Source organism: Drosophila biarmipes, chromosome 3L, assembly GCF_025231255.1.
Source record: "Drosophila biarmipes strain raj3 chromosome 3L, RU_DBia_V1.1, whole genome shotgun sequence".
In the NCBI taxonomy this organism is placed as follows: domain Eukaryota; kingdom Metazoa; phylum Arthropoda; class Insecta; order Diptera; family Drosophilidae; genus Drosophila; species Drosophila biarmipes.
Genome location: NC_066613.1, coordinates 5,743,567 through 5,764,029, shown reverse-complemented (window position 1 = coordinate 5,764,029; position 20,463 = coordinate 5,743,567). Strand labels below are relative to the sequence as shown.

The 20,463-nt window shown below is 46.9% G+C and overlaps 6 protein-coding genes across 10 annotated transcripts; 3 read left to right on the top strand and 3 right to left on the bottom strand.

Annotated features, from left to right (window-relative positions):
- Positions 1-16: 16 nt before the first annotated feature.
- LOC108030741 (UPF0389 protein CG9231) lies at positions 17-976 on the bottom strand. Its single transcript, XM_017103788.3, has 2 exons — positions 723-976; positions 17-659 (listed from the first exon to the last, which is right to left on the bottom strand). Exons 1-2 carry the CDS (start codon positions 887-889, stop codon positions 452-454), a joined length of 375 nt encoding a protein of 124 aa, XP_016959277.2. The 5' UTR covers positions 890-976; the 3' UTR covers positions 17-451.
- Positions 977-1,575: 599 nt separating this feature from the next.
- On the top strand, positions 1,576-4,500 carry LOC108030894 (ATP-binding cassette sub-family F member 3). The gene is made up of 8 exons (XM_017104069.3): positions 1,576-1,774; positions 1,839-2,095; positions 2,322-2,545; positions 2,603-3,250; positions 3,309-3,482; positions 3,562-4,052; positions 4,116-4,207; positions 4,263-4,500. The coding sequence occupies exons 1-8, from the start codon at positions 1,687-1,689 to the stop codon at positions 4,413-4,415; spliced, it is 2,127 nt and encodes a 708-aa protein (XP_016959558.2). The 5' UTR covers positions 1,576-1,686; the 3' UTR covers positions 4,416-4,500.
- A 61-nt stretch (positions 4,501-4,561) lies between these two features.
- On the bottom strand, positions 4,562-6,094 carry LOC108030895 (rRNA methyltransferase 3, mitochondrial). The gene is made up of 2 exons (XM_017104070.3): positions 4,844-6,094; positions 4,562-4,787 (listed from the first exon to the last, which is right to left on the bottom strand). The coding sequence occupies exons 1-2, from the start codon at positions 5,926-5,928 to the stop codon at positions 4,640-4,642; spliced, it is 1,233 nt and encodes a 410-aa protein (XP_016959559.2). The 5' UTR covers positions 5,929-6,094; the 3' UTR covers positions 4,562-4,639.
- Positions 6,095-6,237: 143 nt separating this feature from the next.
- On the bottom strand, positions 6,238-14,292 carry LOC108030834 (histone-lysine N-methyltransferase ash1). The gene is made up of 6 exons (XM_017103958.3): positions 13,900-14,292; positions 13,680-13,780; positions 8,877-13,619; positions 7,275-8,750; positions 7,022-7,219; positions 6,238-6,952 (listed from the first exon to the last, which is right to left on the bottom strand). The coding sequence occupies exons 2-6, from the start codon at positions 13,758-13,760 to the stop codon at positions 6,773-6,775; spliced, it is 6,678 nt and encodes a 2,225-aa protein (XP_016959447.2). The 5' UTR covers positions 13,761-13,780; positions 13,900-14,292; the 3' UTR covers positions 6,238-6,772.
- Positions 14,293-14,854: 562 nt separating this feature from the next.
- LOC108030915 (transcription initiation factor TFIID subunit 6) lies at positions 14,855-17,287 on the top strand. Of its 4 annotated transcripts, none has more exons than XM_017104107.3 (5): positions 14,855-15,823; positions 15,881-16,050; positions 16,107-16,562; positions 16,751-17,015; positions 17,078-17,287. In XM_017104107.3, exons 1-5 carry the CDS (start codon positions 14,939-14,941, stop codon positions 17,162-17,164), a joined length of 1,863 nt encoding a protein of 620 aa, XP_016959596.2. In that variant the 5' UTR covers positions 14,855-14,938; the 3' UTR covers positions 17,165-17,287. The 4 variants fall into 4 exon arrangements, with proteins under 4 accessions (XP_016959596.2, XP_016959598.1, XP_016959594.2 ...); XM_017104109.3 differs by having other exon boundaries at positions 17,065-17,287; XM_017104105.3 differs by having other exon boundaries at positions 16,751-17,021.
- Positions 17,288-17,580: 293 nt separating this feature from the next.
- On the top strand, positions 17,581-20,426 carry LOC108030913 (uncharacterized). 2 transcript variants are annotated; one of them, XM_017104103.3, is made up of 3 exons: positions 17,581-17,928; positions 17,990-18,008; positions 19,073-20,426. In XM_017104103.3, the coding sequence occupies exons 1-3, from the start codon at positions 17,725-17,727 to the stop codon at positions 19,357-19,359; spliced, it is 510 nt and encodes a 169-aa protein (XP_016959592.1). In that variant the 5' UTR covers positions 17,581-17,724; the 3' UTR covers positions 19,360-20,426. The 2 variants fall into 2 exon arrangements, with proteins under 2 accessions (XP_016959592.1, XP_016959591.1); XM_017104102.3 differs by having other exon boundaries at positions 17,582-17,928; positions 19,058-20,426.
- Positions 20,427-20,463: the final 37 nt, after the last annotated feature.

Here is a 20,463-nt window from a genome sequence, read left to right as displayed (position 1 = left end):
CAAGAAATACTAACGATTATAGGGCTAAAATATTTATTCAATTTTATAATACAACTAACTTTAAGTTTGCAAATATCACTGAATATCAATCTACCATGTGCGAATGCTAGGAGGAAAGTGATTTCTAATCCAAAGCGTTACTAAGGGTTCGGCCTGCTACCGTTTTTAATTTCAAGTAATATTAGCCATTTTATGGGTGTTAGGGCAAAAAATATTCAAAAATTAATAAACAAGCAAAAGCATATAAAACTACGGCACAAAATACATCCAATAATTTCGTATCTGAAAAGGCTTTACAGGCGGAATTCGCAAAAATCTTTTGAGGAACTAAAGAGAACGCAGGATCTATTCAGTAATCTAATGAAACAAAATGTTGTTTTATCGAAATTTAAAATGAAAACAAGGCCAATTGTAAGATTTCTGGGCGAGTGGTGCGTCTTTGGTGTGGGTTCTACTTGGCGGCCGGGGCAGTTCCTTCGCTGCCCTGGTCCTTAAACTGCTTGTGCCACTCCAGGTTCATCTTGGTAACGGAATCCCCTCGTTTGGCGGCCTGCTTTCCACTGTATACCATTATGGCGCAGCCGACAGCCGTGAGTGCGATCATTATGTTGGCCAGTCGGATGCGCATTTTGTTGCGGCAGCGCTCCATGACATCCTGACTGCGGATGGGATGTATATATCACAGACCTGTTGCATTCCACCCCCTTGAAATCTGCACTCACCTAACAAAATTGGGAACTTCGGCCGCCGACTTGTATTTACCGGTCCAGACCAACATTTTTCGCTCCAGGTTGTTGGGCTCGTGGTTCTTGATCGTCTCCCGCATTATCTGGCTGGTGCCGAAGGTCCTCCGCACCATGGCACCAATTAGAGCAGTTTTGTTTAGCATTTTGTGTGGTTTAAATCAAGCTTTTAACATCAATCTGTCGAAGAAATCCGGAATTTTATGCAATTCTTTTAACAGTGAGCGCTACATTACAGAGATGTCAACCCATCGAAACTATATCGGTAGCAGCGACATTGGTAGGGTCACCCTTAAATCCTCTTCACACTGCTGTACCCTAGGCCTTCGCTGTTAACAGAACAGCTGAAATAGAGGAAGAAACATATAAAGTGCAATGCTCCCACTAAGAAGCAACGATTTTGGTATTCAAAATAACATATATATAAATCCATATAAGTGTTTGATCTTGGTAGAAACTATTTTTAAACCAGGTCCTTGAAAAGGGTGGATATAAAAGTATACGCTTAATAAAAACTCTCCCCATGAAATGACAGTAAGGTCACAGAAACGATGAGATAATTTGGACCTATTACTGATAAGACATTTTTTCTGCTCATTTTTAGAGCCGAGAAACGGATGAACATTAAATGCATCAAAAAACATGTGTTGAAGAATATCTATAGCATCGATTATGCCATCAAAGTTTTTTTAAATAATTAATTGTTGATGGTTACAATTAAACAATTACAAAATGAAATTTTATCATAAATCGTTCTCGGGAACAAAACGGAAGTGAAACGGTCTCGTGGCAGTGTGACCGCGGGGAAGACTTGTTGGGCCGATTGAGCGACGGTCCCTCTGCTCCCCCTTTAGTTTTCGTTTGCGGTGGAGTAAAAGTCGGAAAAGTCAATTAATATCCGACTGCCACACGTCCAAAGCCCGATTTTGCGATCAAGGTCAGAATGAGCGAGTACACGAGTATCCTCCAGCGCGAGTTTCCCAAAATCGACCACGAGCTGCTCACCTATGTCGTGGGCGTACTCACCGGAAGTAAGAGCCTCCTGGCCCCTCAACCTCTGATATTTAATCCTCAACCTCGCGCCGACATTTACAGGCGAGGAAGACTTCGACAGCGGCGATGACATCTTCGATGCGGTGGGCGACATCCTGCAGAGCGTCGACTGCGACAGGTCGGAGGAGAGCGTCCGGGAGCTATGCGAGCAGTTCCTCAACATCATGAAGAACAACGGGGTCAACGTGGAGCGCAAGGTGCTGAATGCGCCGGTCAACATCGAGGAGATGGCCAAGAACATGGAGCGACTCGACAAGGACATGCAGAGCATCTGGGTGGTGAACAAGGACGGCGCCAATGTGAGTGCGGCCCAGTTGGGAAAAGGAATGAACAAGTCATATCAGTTGCTTAACAGCTGAATATCTAAATCTTATGTATCTGGTTTCGAAAGTACTGCAAACCAACTAAAATAGAATTTCTGTTTCAGTTCAGAATTTCTGTTTGGTTCAGTTTCCGAAGGCTGGTTAACACATAAACACATGTAGAAGTCCAACACACCGATTAAAACCCCTTTTATTCTAACAGAAAGTAGACTCCAAGAAGCTGGGGAAGGCAGAGGCCAAACTGCAGCAGAAACAGGAGAAGCGGCAGGAGGTGAACAAACATGGGATGATTCCCGTGGCGGTAAAGCTGCAGACGGCCACAGCATCGCAGGTGACCAACAAGAAGAACACCAAGCTGGACCAGAAGGGCCTCAACCGCTCCATGGACATCAAGATCGAAAACTTTGACCTGGCCTTTGGCGAAAAGTAAGAAAATGTAGTTGAGCAGTTGACCAACCATAAAATGTTTTTAATTCCCACCAGAGTTCTCCTTCAGAATGCGAATCTGTTGCTCTCCTTTGGTCGCCGTTATGGTTTGGTCGGCCGCAATGGTCTGGGCAAAACTACTCTCCTCCGGATGATTGCCGAGCGCCAGCTACAGATTCCCTCGCACATCTCGGTGCTGCACGTTGAGCAGGAGGTGGTAGGTGACGACACACCTGCTGTGGAAAGCGTGCTGGAGTGCGATACGGAGCGAACGAGGCTACTGACCCGGGAGAAGGAGATCCTGGCTGCGCTGAACAACGGCGTGCAGGATGCGACGCTGTCCAACGAGTTGAGCGACATTTATGCTGCTCTGCAGAACATCGAGGCGGACAAGGCCGTGGCCCGTGCATCTGTGATACTCAAGGGATTGGGTTTTGACGCGGACATGCAACTGCGTCCGACCAAATCCTTCTCAGGCGGCTGGCGCATGCGTCTAGCTTTGGCAAGGGCGCTCTTCTCAAAGCCCGATCTGCTGCTGCTCGATGAGCCGACGAACATGTTGGACATCAAAGCCATTATCTGGCTGGAGAACTATCTGCAGACGTGGCCCACCACCATCCTCGTGGTTTCCCATGATCGCAACTTCCTGGACACAGTGCCGACGGACATTATACACCTACATTCCCAGGAACTCGAGGCATACAAGTAACTTGTTCCCGAACAATTTCTAATAAAATATATAATTTATTAAATTATTTTACAGGGGAAACTATGAGCAGTTTGAGAAAACCAAGACGGAAAAACTGAAGTCCCAGAGGCGTGAGTACGAGGCGCAGATGGCTCACAGATCGCATGTCCAGGATTTCATCGATCGCTTCCGATACAACGCAAACCGTGCCTCATCCGTGCAGTCCAAAATTAAAATGCTCGAAAAACTGTAAGTTTGAGATGGCAACGGGCTTCATAAATCATCAGCATTTGGTGTCTTTTAATATGACTTTAATTTTTTTAAACAGGCCGGAACTTAAGCCAGTGGAAAAGGAGACTGTGGTTACACTTAAATTTCCTGATGTTGAGCCCCTCAATCCTCCCGTCCTGGCCATTTCGGAGGTATCGTTCCGTTACAACCCCGAAGATCCGCTGCCCATCTTTAAGGGCGTAAATCTCTCTGCCACGTCGGACTCGCGAATCTGCATTGTCGGAGAAAATGGAGCGGGAAAATCGACGCTGCTGAAGATCATTGTCGGCCAGCTGAGCACTATTTACGGAAATATTGTCCTGCATCGAGGTCTTCGAATTGGATATTTCGCCCAGCACCACGTTGACCACCTGAACATGAATGTTACGTGTGTGGGAGTACTGGCTGAACTGTTTCCCGGTCGACCGGACGAGGAGTATCGGCGGCAGCTAGGTAGTTTTGGTTTGTCCGGACCACTGGCACTGCAGAGCATTGCTAGTTTATCTGGAGGACAGAAATCCCGCGTTGCCTTAGCGAAAATGTGCATGGGTAAACATCAGACAATTCGTGTACTTCAACTTTTAGTATTTACTTGTTGTATTTATTTAATAGCGGAACCCAATTTCCTGGTACTTGATGAACCGACAAATCACTTGGATATTGAAACAATTGATGCCTTAGGCCGGGCCATTAATGCATTCAAGGTAAAGCAACCTTATTGATAACTTCCAATGAAGAATTCATAACTTTCCTTCATAGGGCGGCGTCATCTTGGTTTCCCACGACGAACGCCTTATTAAGGTCGTGTGCAAGGAACTCTGGGTGTGTGGCAATCGCACAGTTAGAGCAATCGAAGGTGGCCTGGACGAGTATAAGCGGGAGGTTTACAAGGAAATCGAAGCTAATAGTTGAATTTAATGTAATTAATAATTGCCCTATTTGTGAAACAGCCTAGCAATAAATTTATATTATGTCTATGACACAAACAGAAAGAAAATCATCTTTATAGAAGGACTCAATCATGTTTTCCATAAATTGCCTACGCCCTTACTACAGAGTAAAGTAAAAATCACTTTATTGAGCAATTTATTTGTTTTACAACGAAATACTTTTATCTTAGGCTTTGTGCTCAAAACTTATTTTTTATCCACCGCCTGAATATTGAGTTTTCGTCGCAGCTCAAAGAGCAACAACGTCAGAGCAGCAACCACGTTCAAACTATCAATGCCAGCTGCCAGGGGTATGTATACGCACTTTCCCTTGCTGCCAACCAAGTTCAAGAAACTGCCGAAAATGAAACATTAGTTGCTAATAAATTATTTATGTGCATCACCCCTTACTTGTAAGCTTCCTCACTGACTCCATGGCTCTCGCCGCCAATGATGAGCAGATTGTGAGCTCCAATGTCCTTGATCTCTGCATAATCGAAGGTCTGGTTGTTCTCCCGCTTCTGTTGGTTGCTCTCCGCAATGAAAACATGACAGTCGTCCGCTGCCCCTGGGGGAATGGTCAATGGGACCTCTTCCCACGGAACATCATCCCGGATTGGCACTCGAAACTGGCCGCCACAGCCGCCTCTCAGCGCCTTCGATTCCCAGGGGTCGCAGCAGCCATGGGTGACCACCACCTGGCTGCAGGGCAAGGCGGCACAGGTCCTTATGATGCTGCCCAAGTTATTCGGTTCCCTTATGTTGTCGCACACGACTGTTATTGGTAAGGGCTGAGTGCCCAGGCGCTGTTGTTCGACTAGGTTTTTCTCTAAGCCCTTCTCTGAAGGCCTCTCAAAAATGCCCATTAGACCAGGAGGGGTTACTAGCGAGGACCACGTCTTAAGGTCGTGCTGTGGCACCTTGTAGATCTTGGTACGGGTCTCTAGCTGTGCCCTGCCCACTTCCTCCTTTACCAAAGCCAACTGGTCCTTCTGGCTGAAAAGGAGAGCATCCATTTTTAGTCCACATTGCAGGGCTTCCTGGATGAGCCGCCTGCCCTCGACGATGATCTGTCGATTCTTGTCCCGTCGCTTGCGGGAACGCACTGCGGTCAGCAGAGTGCTGGTCAAGGGATCCTGCAAGGTGAGACGCACAAACTCCAGGTTCAGCTCACTGTCCTTGATCACGGGAGCAGGACTTGGAGCTACCCGCGGAGCAGGCGGTGCGGGAGGCGTGAACTTCCGAGGTGCACCTGGAATACTGGGTTCCTTGGTTTTCTTCGGCACCGACGATTTGGTTCTGTTCTTGCGTAAAGCTTCCCGCGTGTTTACCGGCTCGTGCTTCAAATTTGAGTTTCCGAAGAGATTGGCCTCTATGTCCAGAGCATCCTGGATGTCACTTCGGAGTCCATTCGAGCTGCTCAACCGCAGCACATTCAGGTTACTCGCATTCCGGATATTCGCTTGAAAGGAGCGCTTTAAAATATTACAAAACATGGTCGGTGAAGTTGAACAGATGTTTGAATATTCAGGGGTGTGGTGAAAAGCAGTTACTAGGGGGCTTCTACTTATTCAGGGAGAAAACCGGTTTGAAAGTAAGAAATTTGTATATTAAATCAGTTTAGGTAATACCGGTATTATACCCTGCCACCTTAACTAACAAATTCCAACTGTTTTACAATTTTGGAGACTTATTAGTCTCTTTAGTCCCCAACCGCACCCCACTACGCTCATGTAAGCAGTGCTGAACAACGCATCATTGGCACTACCCTACAACACTGGTGCTAAATGAGCGGCACATTCAAATTTCGTAATTTATTGAAAATATATTTTTATTTCACTTTTAAAATTTGTGTTAGCAGTTTATAACAATTTGAAATTATTTAAAAACTAATAGCGCAATAAGTTGTCCTACTTGGGTGTTACGTAATTAAGCAGCCATAACATAATACAATAATTTAAAATAACAATGCAAAATTCGAACGTCCTCGATGGCAAGGACGAAAAGGAGATAGTTCCGTAAAACACAATATGGAAATGCGGTAAACAATTAAAAACAAAAGAAATTCATCTAAATGGGGGGCTTCATGTGGTGGCTAAACATTAGTAATTAAATAAATCCTTATATCAACCATAATTCATAATCTGTTCCATCATATGCGGGTCCGGAGGCCTTTTCGCGAAATTTGTTCATAACAATGTACACTCTAGAATTACTACTATCACCGTTACATCTTACATGGCTACATGCTAGTTGTTAATTGAAGTTGCATAAATATTAATCAATGCCTCAAACTTTAGGCTTATATACACGGCTTAACCTATTCGCTCGCGAAATCTCTTAGGTCGAACTGGCCGTGGAGCTGCTACTGGACTGCTGGGTCTTCCGCTGCCGGGCTCCGCGACCAGACAGCAAGTATGACAAATCAATGGGCTGCTCCTGGGCTGTCTGTGCATCTAGACACTTAAGTTTCATAGTTATCAAAACGTTCTCTAAACGCGATCTTCTCTTCTTAAGCATCTTGATAAGAAGGGAAAAAAATATATAAATGTTAAAAATGTATTTGATAAAGCTTATTCCTATACGGACCTGTTTGTTGGGCGCCATTGATGCCACGACATGGACAGCTGTGGCTTCCACTGGGGCGGAACTAATTCCACGTGGCTTTCGCCCAACCGTCTTCGGCTGCTGCTGTTCCTGCGTGCCGAGTGTCTTTGTCCCGGCTCCTACTTCTAATTCAGTCTTATGCTTCCTCGTTTTCAGCAACGAAGGATCCACATCATGGGGCTATTCAAAAATATTTCATTATTCTACTTACAATTCGTTTTATATTTAAACTTACAGCATAGCTCTTTGATATTTTTAGCTTTTCGGGGAACTTTCGGAAGGCGTAGCTCTTCGTACAGGCCGGATGATTTGCCTTGGCCTTGGAGAAGAACCTCGCCGTCTTGTCCACACGCAGCTCGCAGATGTAGCAATGATCTTCGTCGTCGCACTCCATTGGGCGCCCTTTGCAGAAGGTGGTACGATCCAAAACCCAGCAGCGTCCAATGACCAACTCAATGGGTACGACCTCATAAAGGGAAACTCTTACCACTTCATTGGGGTAAAAACGACGTGAAGGTTCATGGAAAGTCTCATGGGGGCGAAGGAAATGGTGCCCGAATATGAAGCGCTTTCCCGTTTCGTTTTTCCACAAGTGTTCCACCCGAAAGATGTCGCATTCTTGGTAATCAATTGCTCCGATCGTTTCGTAGGTGTGCTTCTGTGTCGGCAAAACCTGGCCCGCTTCATCCTTGATGGGGATATCACGCAGCACATAGACGGCATCTCCCTGACGCACTTGCAGATCGCCACGCATCAAGGAAAGATAATAGCGGTGCCCCTCTTCAGTGAAATCCTCCAGGGGAATCTCACGATCCACTTCCCTTGGCTCGCATCGTTCGCACTGATAGTTGTCCGCGTCGATGTCAGCTTTGGTGCACTCAGTGTGTTGCCACACCATGCACTTGGCGCACTGAATCATCAATCCCTCATCTTTGTACAACCCACAAATGCAGCGGATTACATCCTCTTCAGGAGAGCCTTCAACGGGAAGCAGTAGAGGCATTGTTTTCGATGGCACAAGTGGAGAGTCCCTATCCTTTGCTCCTGGTGATTTTTTTACTGCAACTTTTGGTGCTTCCTCCACTGGCGAAAGCATCTCCTTTGGTTTGAAGCTCTGCAATGACTCAGACTCGCCAAGTATTTCGACAAGCTGAACATAGCTGGCAGCCTTCTGTTGCTCATAGCAGTCCTTTAGGGACTGAAGCGCCTTGGCTTTGCCCTCGTCATCGCCATGCTGCTGCTTGGCCTCCATAAACAATTGCTGCATGTGATCATCGTATTCCTGGGGGGATTTGTAGTGTCCCTGTTCGACCTGGGTTTGAATCGATCTGAACTCCACCCGCGAAGTACCAGCTGACGCACCTGTTTTACCACTCGTAGAGTTCTTTATAGCTTTCTTCTTCTTGCTGGACACCGTGGTTAACAGATCAGACATCTTAAGACCCTCAACAGCACTACAAATATCCCTTAGAACGACAGCCATTTTGGCCATCTTCTCCAGTTCGGGATCATGTACTGCCTGTGCCAGTCCACGAGTTTTCATGTTGCGGGGAGAGCAGAGTGAAGAGATTTGGGCAGCCAGGGAAGGTGAAGATGGTGTGGAGGGTCGTCCACCAGGGAGGTCTCCATTGGTGACGCCATGCGCTGGAGAAGAAGCAGTACCGGATGCAGATGCCAGGACAGCTGCTCGCTTAGCCTTGCACCTTCGTATCTAATGAATGAAGAGATAAAAGATTATAGAACCGTGTACAGTAAATAACATAAACAAGTTATTAAAATAATTTTCAATCAATCACTTTAATATTTAAAAGCGGAATAGTGTTATATGGGAACTAACCTTTTCGAAGTTCCTGACAAGGAACGTGTTAAATTGTTTGACCAGTTTCTTTTCCTTTTCGGACAATGGTTGAAGCTTTGCTACCCCAACCGCTGTAGCAGTATCCTTGCCCGCCTGCCGTTGAGCGTGCTTCTTGGCCTTGTGCTTTCGTTGGCGACCGTTTCGCCCTGGAGCTCCCTCTAAAGCGGGTTTTGCCTCCACGACAGCAAGGGGTTTAACCCTCTGCGACTTACCCCCGATGACACCACGACACTGCGGCATGTTGCATCTGCAGGGCTGACCCTCTGACGGATTGAACAGCGAAAAATTGTAATCGTAGGTCAGTTCCTCTCCCTGCTCGATGGCTCTTTTAGCGAAAAGAACCATTCTTGACAGGCCGTTGACGCTCCATTTCTGCATCTCGCAGTTGGGTTCGCAGGAGTGGTTGACAAACCTACAATCGCTGCCCATGCGCTGGCCGTCTATAACCAGTCCTCCATCCAAATGCAGGCAATAGTGGTGAGTGTCATTCAGGTATATGCTGGCCATCCGCTGCTTGAACTCCTTTTCAGTGACCACCTCCCCCACGTACTCTAGAATGTAGGTACCCTTGGCAATGGGCAGTTTAGTTCTTACTCCCCATCCTTTATCCGTGGTCATAAACCGCTCCACTCCGGGTGCAACTGCATGCCGCTGGATTATTTGATTCCGGCACTTCTCTCCAGCTGGACAATTGCTGGGAGAGCACTCTGTATAAACCATGCGATTCAGGCAGTTGTCCAAACAGGCTTTCTCGCCCTGGTTCTTACAGTTACACGTGGGATGGTCGAATCCAGCCAGATTCGGACGCACTGATTCGGCGTATACATTCGTGCGAATCTTTCTATAATTCCATGATGGCACAATATGTCGAGTGGGTAGTTTCGAGTTGGTGTAAGCCCACCATATATCATAGGGAAGCTCAAAGTCGATTTCACTCCTTCTTAGATACTTTTCGCAATACGGCGGAGGTGGAAGAAGGCTGCCAGGAACCACTTGATGCTCGTCCAAAGTTGGTTTCTTATTTACCTTCGCTGGTGGCGGCATCAACGATTGTTTGTAGTGATTGGAGAAGAGACCTGCTACCAGATAGGTCTTCTTTACTTTGGATAGTTTCCGCAAGGAGGTGGTGGACGCTTTGTCCTCGCTGGATTCACTGCAGCTGGCGTAGTCTGGGGGACCGGGATTCTGGGACTCACTGGCGGGCAAGGGATCGTGTTCGATAGGGATACTGTCTAGCCGCTTAGCCGCCGCTTCGGCATCTATCTCCTCCTGGCTGGCGGGAATTTCTAGAGGAATAGGTTCCAATGTTGCTGGTTGAACCGGCTTTTCTTTTTTACTTTGGTGGGTTCCATTTTCCAGGTTCTTTCGTCGCTTCAAGCGTATCTTGCAGCTAAAATTCGTGTTGGGATCGATGCCAGCAGGGAGTTTTATATTGGGTTCCAATTTGGTTTTTTTCTGTTGAGAAGGTGTGGGAGGTGGCTCTTCTAGCACAGGTTGTTTGGGCTGCCGGCCACGTTTCTTGGCCGGCTTAACCTCCGGTTCAGTTTTCGGCGGCGGCATAGGTGCTACTTCAGGCTGCTCCTTGTTCTTGGGTTTCCTACCTCGGGGTCTTCCTCTAGCGGGGGTTTGGGGACGCTGCAGGCGCTCAAGGGCCACCACCGAAAGGCGCGGGGCTTTCTGATTGCTCCTGGCCACAAAGGTTTCCCTGGCTTCTCCTGCTTGGGGCACTCGCTCGCAATCCATTGGAGGGTTAGAAGGTCCGTGTACTTGGGCACTGCTGCTGCTTCTGGTTTCTCTCAAGGATTGCAGAGGTTCATCATCAGGATCGATCTCCGGCTCAGGATCTTCCGTCACGGCTGTTGGCTGCTGTTCCACGCTAATTTTACGCTTCTTTCTGCGCACTGTGGGAAATCCAGTTCTATTGATCTTCTTTCGCTTGCGCTTCAGGAGGAGATTGCCTCCCGTTTTGTGTAGCAACGCTTCCACAACTCGGTGACCAATCTCCTTTTTAGTATCCTCCTTGATATCTAATGCCGAGAGCAGCGGAGATTCGACTTCTGCTTTTGTTATGACTGATTCGTTAAGTTTACCAAGAGGTATTTGGATTTCTAATTCTACTGATGGCTCAAACACCCCGGGGGGAGGATAGCTTCCAGCTGGAGATTGAGCATGAACCAAGTCCTTTGCAGCCGCCACCTTCTGCTTAGCTGCTCCTCTTCTTTGCTGTTTGAGAGAGCACAGAGAACTGGGACTAATGTCAAGCAACTTTCCACCACTTATGGAGTTGTTATCTACAACAATCCTTAGAGGTGAATTGCTGGCTGATGAGGCAGCTCCGCTTACAGCGTTAGGTTGCTCTAGGAGGTGCCTCTTTTTAGGCGTGAGCGCGGATTTTCCGCTCCTAGCATTGAACTGAGCCTGCGATTTGGTAGACGCAGTGCTCTTAGCAGTCGCCGCTGCTGCAGCCCACGCCTCTGCATTCAATTTTCCATTGGCAAAGGCCACTTCCGCAGGCGGACGCTCTCCTGGAGTCAACAGGTAGTGTCGCTTCTTTAGGGGCAACTTGTGATCATCGGGACTGGAACTGTCATTGCTCTGGGACTTCTTGTGCCGTCTCTTCGCATTCCCGTTGCTGCTCCCACTGCCATTAGGAGTTCCACTAGCGCTGGCCGATAGCATAGCGAAGTCCACCAGGGGCTCACTGAGCTTTCGCTTCTTTAAGGCTCGTTTCAAGGGCTTGGGAAGCGTTGAAGCAGACCCTCCTCCGTTAAGAACCAACTGCTGAGCTGGACTTGGGGCTGCTAAAGTGGCCTGCAGTTTGTTGGCGTCGGCCAGCAGCTTCTCCTTGCCGCTGCTCCCGGTCAGCCGATCCTCTTGTATGCGACACCTGGAGTGGAACGTGCTAGTAATAATTTCAATTTCGGTAAGCAGCTTTGAGTCAATGTTCAAGGACTTGTTGTGACTGAAACTCTTCCGGCGATGCCTGCGACGCATTCGGGACACCCCAGATACATAGCTACTGCACATACTGGCTGCGGAGGAGCGACGGGACTTAATCTTGCAGGAGGATTTACTGGGAGCTGGGGTCTCTTTCCGCTGAGTCATCATTTTACTGATAAAGTTATCCGGGTTAGTGGCAGCCAAACTGCCGCCCCGTCCGAAATACTGCCCCGTGGTCACATAGCGGTTGATCTCGCCGTACTTCTTGCTGGCACTTGTGGTGGGCAGACTTTGGAGACTCGGCTTGCTAATGTACTCGTTGCTTTCCTCGCTGCTCTGGCCCAGGGATAACCCAGCCAGCTGAAGAATGTCCTGGTCCTCGACGGGATCGTCTGCACCGCTCTTTAAAAGCATGGAAGCCCTTCGCTTCCGCCTCATCCTTAGCCCAGACTTTCCTGATTCCTTGCAATCGCTCCGGTAGCCACAACTCTTGGCCCTGCTCCTGCGACTCATACAGCTCTTGGTGCTGTATCGACTCTTGCAGCTGGCATCGGACTTATACCCGGAATTGTGGTTGTGGCTGCTCCTTTGGTGTCTCACGCTTCCGTAATCCGAGACGTAACCGCTCTTGGCGGCCAGGACCTTGCTGCAAATGGTGGTACCAGCTCCTGTTCCACTAGCTGCTCCCACACTCATGCTCCTCAAACGAAACTTCTTATTTACATCGATTTCTCGCCACACCGGATCCAATTGTAGTTCCTCTTTATTAGATGAACTGGATGCGGTCTTCTTATTGTTCTGACGCCGCTTGCTCCTGGGCGGGGGATAAAGCACCCGCTCGGTTGCATACATTCGCTTATCCAGGTAGGCCATGTCGATCTTGGGCTTGCTGCTGGATGGGAGTGGGACTGCTCCCGTGGGCACAATGTTTTCACTTTGCATTTTTGGCGAGGGAGTCGTGCTCTGTGTAGTGCTAGTGGTGCTAATGACACCCGAATCGGCGGATTCATTTATAGCAGGTCCGGAGTTTCCCGAGGCAGGAACTGTGGAGATCACTTTTTTGGGTCTCCCCCTGCGTTTTCGAGGAATAGCAGTTAGTGCCAGGGTCTCCTCGTTAGCTTTTACAGCTTTCTCTTCCGGAAGCTTGGAGTTGCCGCTCTGTCCCAGCATCTGAGTCTTCTCCATGAAGTCCTGCAACAAAGTGGACTGGTACTGGGGTAGATTCTTGTCCTTTGCCGCCTTGCGGAAGCTGCCCTCCACAGTGGTATCCTCCGTATCACTTTCCACTCGCTTGATGGCCGCCTGCACGAGGCTGGGCAACTCGTTGTCGCTGGAAGAGATTCCAATGTCCAGCGGGGGTTTGCCGGCGGACTGGGCCGCCTGGGAGATTGCAGTGAGCAGCAGTCGCGGAGCTCTCTGCTGGTGAACCTTCAGAGGCAAATCGTCCTCCGAATCCGAGGAAAAGACCGAGATCTGTGGCTTCTTAGATTTGGATAACTTATCCGTTTTACTATTCCCACTGGTGCCGGTCAGCTTCTTGCGCTTGACCTTGACTTTCTTGCTGGCCGCTCTGTTCCTGGCCTCCGAGCAGCCGGACTCGGTGTCCTGGGTAGACATTTTCCTGGGCTTCAGGGGTTTCTTGGTTGCTGGGACTCCTGACGGGGGGCGGATGGCCGAGATTCTCATTCGCAGGCCATCGGTGTCCGAACGCTGCACGCTGAACTGGGTGGCTGACTTGGTCGACTTCGACTGGCTAGATTGATCCGTAATGGAATCGGTTTCCTGTGGGCGAACAACACAAGTTACATATATAATTCGCCAGGTGCCTTTCGACAGACTTGCCTCATTTTCACTGCCGGACTCTTGTGCGCGATGCGTTTCCAGAACCTTTGCTGCTGCCGTCTCATTTTGGCCACTGCTCATATTTTGGAGTCGCTCGGGAGCTGCAAGATATTGGTTTTTGTTAGCCAACAGCGTTCTGGTGACTCTTTTAATCTCATTTAAAGTAGGTCAAACCGCGACGACGACGTCCAAAAAAAAACTCTTCCCTCTCCACACTTACGCTTGATTGTTTTCTTGGCTAGCACCTACACTCGCGGCTTTAATGGGGAGTTGAGTTTTTAGCGCACGGACTATCTACTGGTCCACACATTGCATTTGCACTTTCTTGCGCCTTGGCCGTGGCTTGCCTGCTTCTAAAATGGCGCCGTTTTCACTTTTCCAAAAACTGCTTTGTTCGACGCCCGACGACGACGCAACGTTGAAACGCTTTTCGCGTGTGGCACATCAATCCGCGCTCCCGATTTTTCACTTTAACAACGCGGGCGGCGGTGGGCGCACTTTAATTGTTATTGTTAATGTGGCGCAACAACAAAAAGCCAGGCAACCAAAAATGTACGAACATAAATAAAGAAAAAGACACTGCGTTTTGGTTAGTGATGGGAAAACCTCGATGCATCGGGAATCGAAGTTTTCCGATATTGTATGGCATCGATATTGAACCATACATCGATTATTTGAAAAAATCGGCAGCGTTGAACAAGAGAACTGACTGGCAGCTTAAAAAAATACGTAATACGATATACTGACATTTCAACAAATTTTACCTATTCTGAAACAAGTGAAAAAATAAATAATTATAATTGATTATCAAATGAACTTGCCATATTTTTATATAATAATAGTCAAATTATTTTCTTAGCCTATAATGACCTTATTCTACGAAATTAATTTTAAACGAGAAATTTGATCCCTTTAAAATGAATTTAAAATCAAAATGGAAATTCCATCACGTCTTTTGGTGTGACTAGTTGCATATGTCAGACAACTATCGTTTAGTAGTGGAGAAATCTATCTGAAACTAGCTATATTTCATATATTAATGTCTTTTTAAATTTAATTGTATTTGTTAATATTTATGGCAAAATAACAATAATTTATTTATTTTAAAAATATCATAAAAAGCCAATATAATATGACACAAAAAATAGCTAACTTTCCACTGAAATCTGCAGCTCTGTCATCCAATCAAGGGTGTGTGAACACTGGCCGATCTACTCGGCGAGGCAAGAACTATTTGTTTATTTGTGAAATCTCGGAAAATGAGTGGAAAACCGTCGAAATCGAACAGCGCCTCAAGCAGCATGCTTTACGGCTCCAGTATCTCGGCGGAGTCCATGAAAGTGATCGCGGAGAGCATCGGTGTGGGCTCCCTTTCGGATGACGCCGCCAAGGAGCTGGCGGAGGATGTGTCCATCAAGCTGAAGAGGATTGTTCAGGATGCGGCCAAGTTTATGCACCACGCGAAGAGGCAGAAGCTCTCAGTGCGGGACATCGACATGGCCCTCAAGGTACGAAATGTGGAGCCGCAGTACGGCTTCGTTGCCAAGGACTTCATACCCTTCCGCTTCGCGTCTGGCGGAGGTCGGGAACTGCATTTCACTGAGGATAAGGAGATCGACCTGAATGAGATCACCTCCAACAACTCTGTGAAGATTCCCCTGGACCTAACCCTGCGTTCCCATTGGTTTGTGGTGGAGGGAGTCCAACCCACTGTGCCAGAAAACCCGCCGCCGCTCTCGAAGGACTCCCAGTTTCTGGACTCCGTTAATCCAGTTATCAAACTCGATCAAGGTCTCAACAAGGATGCTGCTGGCAAACCAACCACCGGCAAGATCCACAAGCTCAAGAACGTGGAGACCATCCATGTCAAGCAACTGGCCACGCACGAGTTGTCCGTGGAGCAGCAGTTGTACTACAAGGAAATCACGGAGGCCTGCGTGGGGTCAGACGAACCGCGCCGCGGTGAGGCGCTGCAGTCACTGGGCTCCGATCCTGGCCTGCACGAAATGCTGCCCCGCATGTGCACCTTCATCGCCGAGGGTGTTAAGGTCAATGTAGTGCAAAATAATTTGGCGCTGCTCATATACCTAATGCGAATGGTGCGAGCGCTGCTCGATAATCCATCACTGTTTCTCGAGAAATACGTAAGAAATTTTTTAATTTAATTTGTTTCGGCTTTCTGTAATAATCGATTACCATAGCTACACGAACTGATACCCTCGGTGATGACGTGTATTGTGTCCAAGCAGCTGTGCATGCGTCCTGAACTGGACAACCACTGGGCCCTGCGAGATTTTGCCTCCCGCCTGATGGCGCAGATCTGCAAGAACTTCAACACCCTGACCAACAATCTGCAAACCCGTGTCACCCGGTAAATCTCAATCATTTCAAGCTGAACACCTAAACTTACTTTTCCTCTCCCTCCAGCATCTTCAGTAAAGCCTTGCAGAATGATAAGACACACCTATCCTCGCTGTACGGCTCAATAGCAGGACTCTCAGAGCTTGGAGGCGAGGTCATCAAAGTGTTTATTATTCCCCGCCTTAAGTTCATATCGGAGCGTATTGAACCTCACCTGATCGGTACCTCCATGAGCAACACAGACAAGACGGCCGCCGGTCACATTCGCGCCATGCTCCAGAAGTGCTGTCCCCCGATTCTCAAACAAATGCGCTCTGCACCGGACATGGCGGAGGACTATAAGAACGACTTCGGCTTTTTGGGACCATCGCTGTGTCAGGCGGTGGTCAAAGTTAGAAATGCGCCCGCCACCAGCATTGTCACACTGTCGTCGAACACTATCAACACGGCACCCATTACGAGCGCAGCTCAAACGGCAACCACAATCGGGCGAGTGTCCATACCCAGCACACAAAGACAGGGGTATGGAACCATTTTTATACATATTCAGTGTTTATTCCCTTGTTGAAAGATTTTAATTTTTTATATCTTTAGAACAACATATGTATTTGCTTTTTAAACTATTCTGGTTAGACTAGATTTTAGCTACATTTTAGCTAGGCTGCATTCACATTTTCACTTTTTAACCTGATAAATTCTTTCATTTACAGAAGCCCTGGAGTGGGAGTGTCGGCCCTGCCTCAGATAAGAGCCATTCAGGCCAATCAGCCGCCGCAAAAGTTTGTGATAGTCACCCAGAACTCGCCGCAGCAGGGTCAGACAAAGGTGGTTCGGCGGGGCAGCTCCCCGCACAGTGTGGTCCTCTCCGCAGCCTCCAACGGGGCCAATGCCTCCAACTCGAACTCAAATTCGAGTCCCAGCGGAAGCGGAAACGGCGGCAGCCTACTTTCTGCCGCACAGCGGAGCAGCGAGAATGTGTGTGTTAGTGCCGGTAGCGAAGCGCCAGCAGTTGATGGTATAACAGTTGAATCTTTCAGAGCACCCTAGACGCCAACTCGCTGATCATTGAGACGGAGATCGTACGCGCACCGCCCGAGCTGGACGATCTCTCGCATCTGGAGTAGCCAGCTTAGTTCGTAGTCTACATAACCATTTTGTATGCAATAAACAAAGAAAGCGGGAACCTACCCCAAAAATATTTCACCACACAGAGAAAAAAATATATTCATAATTTTATTTTCACAAGATTTGTTTCTGTCCTAACAATTTGTCCACAAGGGCAGCCCTGTGTTTTTCGAAGGAATATGTTAATGTAGCTATAGTATTAAATGAGATTACAAAACAATTCCATTTTTGTAATGCATTTTTTATATGGCATATAGTATTTGCTTGAGATACTTTTGATATTTTTTTTAAAATTTAATTTAAGATTTTAAGATTAATTTTTTCTGTGCAATCCAATCCCCCACCCAAAGTCGAAAGCTTGGCCACGCAGTCAGCACGCATGTGCGGGTATGGGCCCCCAAGTAGCTGGCTATTGATTATTCCACGACTTTCCTCGGCAAACGCACAAAGAACTCAAACCTCCTTGTAGATACCCATCGCAGGACAAAGGCAAAGCTCAGATCAGCTCTGTCGGAATTTTCAAAGGATAAATTAGAATTCTCACAAAAACACAGGAAAAATGCATGCCAGATTTGCGGATCCCGAGCCCGCGTCTCCGGACAGTGAAGATGGAATCGCAACGGAGTCCCTGGAGGCCAGAATTGAGGCTTTTAAGCAGAGTCCCCAGAACATGGCTGCTCTGCGGGAAGTCCTTGACGACGTGGTCCTGCGGGCTGAGACGGAGGCCAACAGGCGAGCAGTTGAAAACCAGAAATCGCAACAGGTGGACTACACATTTAATTTCCTTTTCCAACTAACTGAAACACTTGTACCTATTTTTTCAGGGCAAGGAAAAGCGCCAGAGTAAGTACACGTAGTTTAGCCCAGTTCTTATCGCTTTTTGGCTACTTTGGATAGTCTATAGCTTTTGCTTATGGCCACTTCACAAACCCTTCGTCTGGCACATGGTGGGATTATGGATCCTTGAGCCCAAATCCTTGCATTCTTTTGTCATTGAAAATCGCAGCATAGATAGGGGGCTTGTGTGCAAAGGATGAATACTATCAAGGATGACTTAAGTATTTGTCAGTCCCTAGGGCTTTGCCGACATTGAAATTGCCCCTTCTGCAAGAGGTTTCTATCGGAAACAAAGGATGAAAATTGACGGTTCGTTCGGTGAAGTGTGTGGATGCGACTTAAATTAAGATCTAAAGATAAATGGATCGATAACCAAATTTGTAGGTCTTGTTACGGGCATAAACATAAATTGGCTTTACCCTTTCCTTCAAGTACGGATACCAAGATATTTGATATTTGAATAAAAGGTACATAGTATACATTTTTTAAAGCCGGATGCGTTTCTATTTTAAGGATCCGCAATATAACTTCATTTTGTAGTATTTGTTTTTTAAATCTCTCGAGAACAAGCTTTTTGATTTATTAACTTCAGCTTGAAAATCTTGCTTGGAAATCAAGCCAAATCATTCTTACTTTTTTCATTTGTTCAAAATAATGAAAGATTCTGTTTATTTTTGCATCCATACGAGGACCCTGACAGTTAAAACTTTAAAGTCAGTAATAGCAAATAGACCTATAGATCCTATGACAGTATAACGTTGCTAGCGATGGCGGAAGCAAAGTCCCCTGACTAAACGATGGCGGGGAAACCTTCATAGGCTGCGCCAGAGGTTGTTGAAAGGTGGCAATTAATTAACAAGAAAATGTATTTTAATTAACACTATACTACAATTATCAAACGCAGTCGCACGCCATTTTCATTGTTCAATTCCATTAGAGATCTGCCAGCTCGATTGCATGACCATCTTTTGTTGCACCTAACTTGTATTTTGCCTCACTGATCTTTATTTTCGTATTTTTGTACTTTCCGCGCTTCGCATGCACTAATCACTCAGGTTTCGCCATACCAGATTTTAAGAACGGCAAGGTAGTGAACCGGGCCAGAGGATTTGTGGTCCGGATCTTCGATGCCATATGCAATTGTGCCAACAACAATGCGGCGGCGGCCACGACGCGGTTCAAACTGCGGAGCAACAGCGGCGGAGAAGGAGCCAGCGGAAACGGAAAGCGACAGCAGTCCCAGGATGAGCCCGAAACCCTGGTTCTGACCAAGAAGAAGCCGGCCGGCGAGGGGAAAAAAAAGAAGGGCGTTAGCATGGCCGACGATGTGCAAGCCGGCGTTCGACTGATGGACTAAGAAAGCAATACTACGCGATGGTTGATCCTGCAGTGGGAAAACATAATCAAAATCATTACCATCCATCTCCAAACACTGAACTCACATCGGCAATCGTTTTCTGTAATCCTAGAACTTTAGGGGCCCTGCCCAGAAGCATTTTCTTTGCTCAAATGTCTAAGCACCAAATCAAATTCCAAGTCTTCCCATGAAGACCAAAATGAACCCTTAAGATAACAAGCTGTATCCGATCCTTGGATTCGTTTTGCGGAGTCCTTAAACTTTAAACAGTTCTGAACATGTTTAGCATACCTCATTATAACACGCGTAAAATCGTATGCGTTGCCTATAAACAAATGAGTTAGACTTCATGATGCATTTAGGTCAACGAAAACAGGGCGGATTGAAAGGCTCTAGCTCTCTACTTTATGATTTCGAAACCTAAATGTGATCCCAGACGGAAATGTAACAAAGAACTCTTAGCACAAACAACTTATAGATTAGTTAGAGGAGGAGAACGGGAGGAAACTCGTATAGGATATACACCCTCATACAATCGAGGCCATCCCACGCACAACACAATCAACGGCATACACAGTCCCAGGCGGTACCAATGCCGAGCTTAACCACAGGCCTGGCGATCTCCACCTAATTATAACTACGATATATCAAATTATATACCTATTTGTGTATACCTAGGTGTGTACCACCGACCTATCTAGACGTGTGTAGTAGTTACTGAATATTTCCAGGCCAGCTAACAAACGGTTCAATATACAACCATCGATGTGTACTGATTTTATATACAATGTACTACTATATACTATACATGTGGACATTCCTAGAGGCTTAGTTGTTTACACGAACACTCTCTGAACGCAGCACAGGTTTCCTCAATCCTCATCAATCTCACCAACTAAATCCACAACACACGCTCTAATCGGATATATTTTTGTGAGGCCCTTTTTGAGAGATCTAAAAGACACTATTCTATACCAATCCCAATTTTATGAAAGAATACGATGAATACATAGCTAACGAGAGAACTTTGGACACACATTTGCAAGGCAACCATTTTGTATAAGATTTTGCATTTATTTTGTAACCTTTGAATGCAAAGATCTC